Below are 2,065 nucleotides of genomic sequence, written 5' to 3'. Positions count from 1 at the left end.
AACTGGATACAAACATTCTGAACAAAATTATTTAACAATTATTTCATAATTAACAAATCCCTTATTTTATATTATATTGTATAACATTGGGTACAAACATTCTGAGTAATACAATTACAATAACTAAGTAAATCTAATATATAACAATTATTTAGTAATTATCAAATATACTTTATTGTATTAACTTGATACAAACATATTACACAAACCAAATGATTTAATAATCATATTAATAATTAATCAAATACTTTATTATATATATTTTAGGGCCAACAGACCTAAGCATGAAGAACACGAAACCCTTGCTGAGTCATAAATTGAATGCAACGGAGATGACCGCAGTTAGGCAGCTTATAACCGGATATCGGGAATCAGCAGCCTTTTTATTAAGGTCCGCAGATGAGTTGGAACAATTGTTGCTTCAACAACCATAGAGTTACGTTTACGTCGGCAACGTTTAAATAAAACTCATCATAAAAAGAGTTTTTTTTCATTCCGTCGTCGTCGTCGTCGTCGTTCATCATCGTTCATCGTTCATCGTTCGTCGTTCATCCAAGAAAAAGAAAACAATTGTACGAACAAAACCAGAAAATGGACGATTTTTGTCAACAAAAAACATCAGAGACAACATTGAGAGAAACAATTATAGGGAGGACTTAAGGGGGTGGGATTGGAAGGTGTTTTTTTGATGGTGTTCGTGATGGTGTGATGGTGGTTATCGTCATCAAATAGAAAATAAGAATATACTCACCCCCCTATCCACCCCCATACGTGTCGTCTGCCTTCCATTTTCTCTTGCTTTTCTCTCTCTCTCTCTCTCTTATTCTCTCATTCTCATTCTCTCTCACTTTAACTATTTTTCCTCTTCACTATATTTTGTCTTTATTATTCTATCGGGGGGAAGGGGGCCATGGGGGACGGGGGCGGGTGGAGGAAAAAGATAAAAAGGAATTAATTGATGATGCAAAATCATTTTCTCTCCTTCTGTTTTTTAACCCCTTGTCTCCCCCCCATCCCTCACCCCAATACACACCCCGTTGTTCAAACAACAAAGAAATTTCTGCCAAGCTAGGAAAAGAGAGACAAAAGAAAAAAAAATACATTTTTTGTTTTTGTTTTTTTTTGTGCAAAGAGGAATCTCTCTGGTTTTACTATTACTACTGCTACTACTGCTACTATTGCTATTATTATTACTACTATTACACTACTATTACTACTATTACTAATCTTATAGAGAAAGAATAAGAAATTTCTTTTTGTGTGTGTGTGTACGTAAATGTTTCTCGCGAGGAAAAGAAAAAAAGAAGAAAAGAAAAGAAAAAAAAAAAGGAATGAAAAGAAATAATAAGAAACGTGTTGTTTGTTGATGGATGAAAATTTACAGAAAAAAAAAAGAAAGGAAAAAGGAAAATAAAAATGAGAATACAAAAAAATGATAGAGAAAAAGTAAAAAAAGAAGAGGATTTGTACTGAGAGAGAGAGAGAGAGAGAGAGAGAGAGAAACGAGGAAAAACAAAATGGAAAAAGAAAAAATTATTATATTTAAATAATATATAATATAAAAATAAAATCCAATAAGAGAGGAGAGAGAGAGAGAGAGAGAGAGAGAGAGTGTAAGGGAAAAGCAAAGCGAAGTAAAAATAAAATTTGACAAAGTAAAAGAAGCAAAAAAGATAAGAAAAGTAAGAAAGTAAGAAAGAAAAAGGTAAAACAACCAACACAATTAACAACAACTAAACTTATCTTCTACGGATATTCCGTTTAAATATTTGTTAAGTGCATACACGCGCCTGACTAATTCGAATGAAGTTATGCAAGCTTCTTTCGAATCTTCTTCTTCTTCTTCTTCTTCTTCTTATTATTATTATTATTATAATTACTTAGCACTTAACAATTTTAGATTTAGACAATTATTGTAAGAATACAAATATTACAAACAGGGTGTACATACAACAGAGGAACTACAAGACAAAAATATTTACTTAATTATTATTATATTATTATTAATATAATTAATATTATATATTATTATACATATATAAGACTTTTTGAAAAAAAAAAAAAA

General features: G+C 30.7%; 1 protein-coding gene across 4 annotated transcripts in view; it reads left to right on the top strand.

Annotated features, from left to right (window-relative positions):
* Window positions 1–866, top strand: part of LOC106792179 (nucleolar protein 4-like) — a 62,695-nt gene extending 61,829 nt beyond the window's left edge. For all 4 annotated transcript variants that reach the window (XM_014758397.1, XM_014758396.1, XM_014758395.1 and 1 more), the window contains one exon: window positions 268–866. In XM_014758397.1, coding sequence (XP_014613883.1) covers window positions 268–434 — 167 coding nt within the window. In that variant the 3' untranslated portion in view covers window positions 435–866. The remainder of the gene's footprint in view (window positions 1–267) is intronic.
* Window positions 867–2,065: the final 1,199 nt, after the last annotated feature.

Source organism: Polistes canadensis, unplaced genomic scaffold (genome assembly GCF_001313835.1).
Source record: "Polistes canadensis isolate GaletaPanama2010 unplaced genomic scaffold, ASM131383v1 scaffold_387, whole genome shotgun sequence".
NCBI classification, from domain to species: domain Eukaryota; kingdom Metazoa; phylum Arthropoda; class Insecta; order Hymenoptera; family Vespidae; genus Polistes; species Polistes canadensis.
This window is presented reverse-complemented; position numbering and strand designations above follow the sequence as displayed.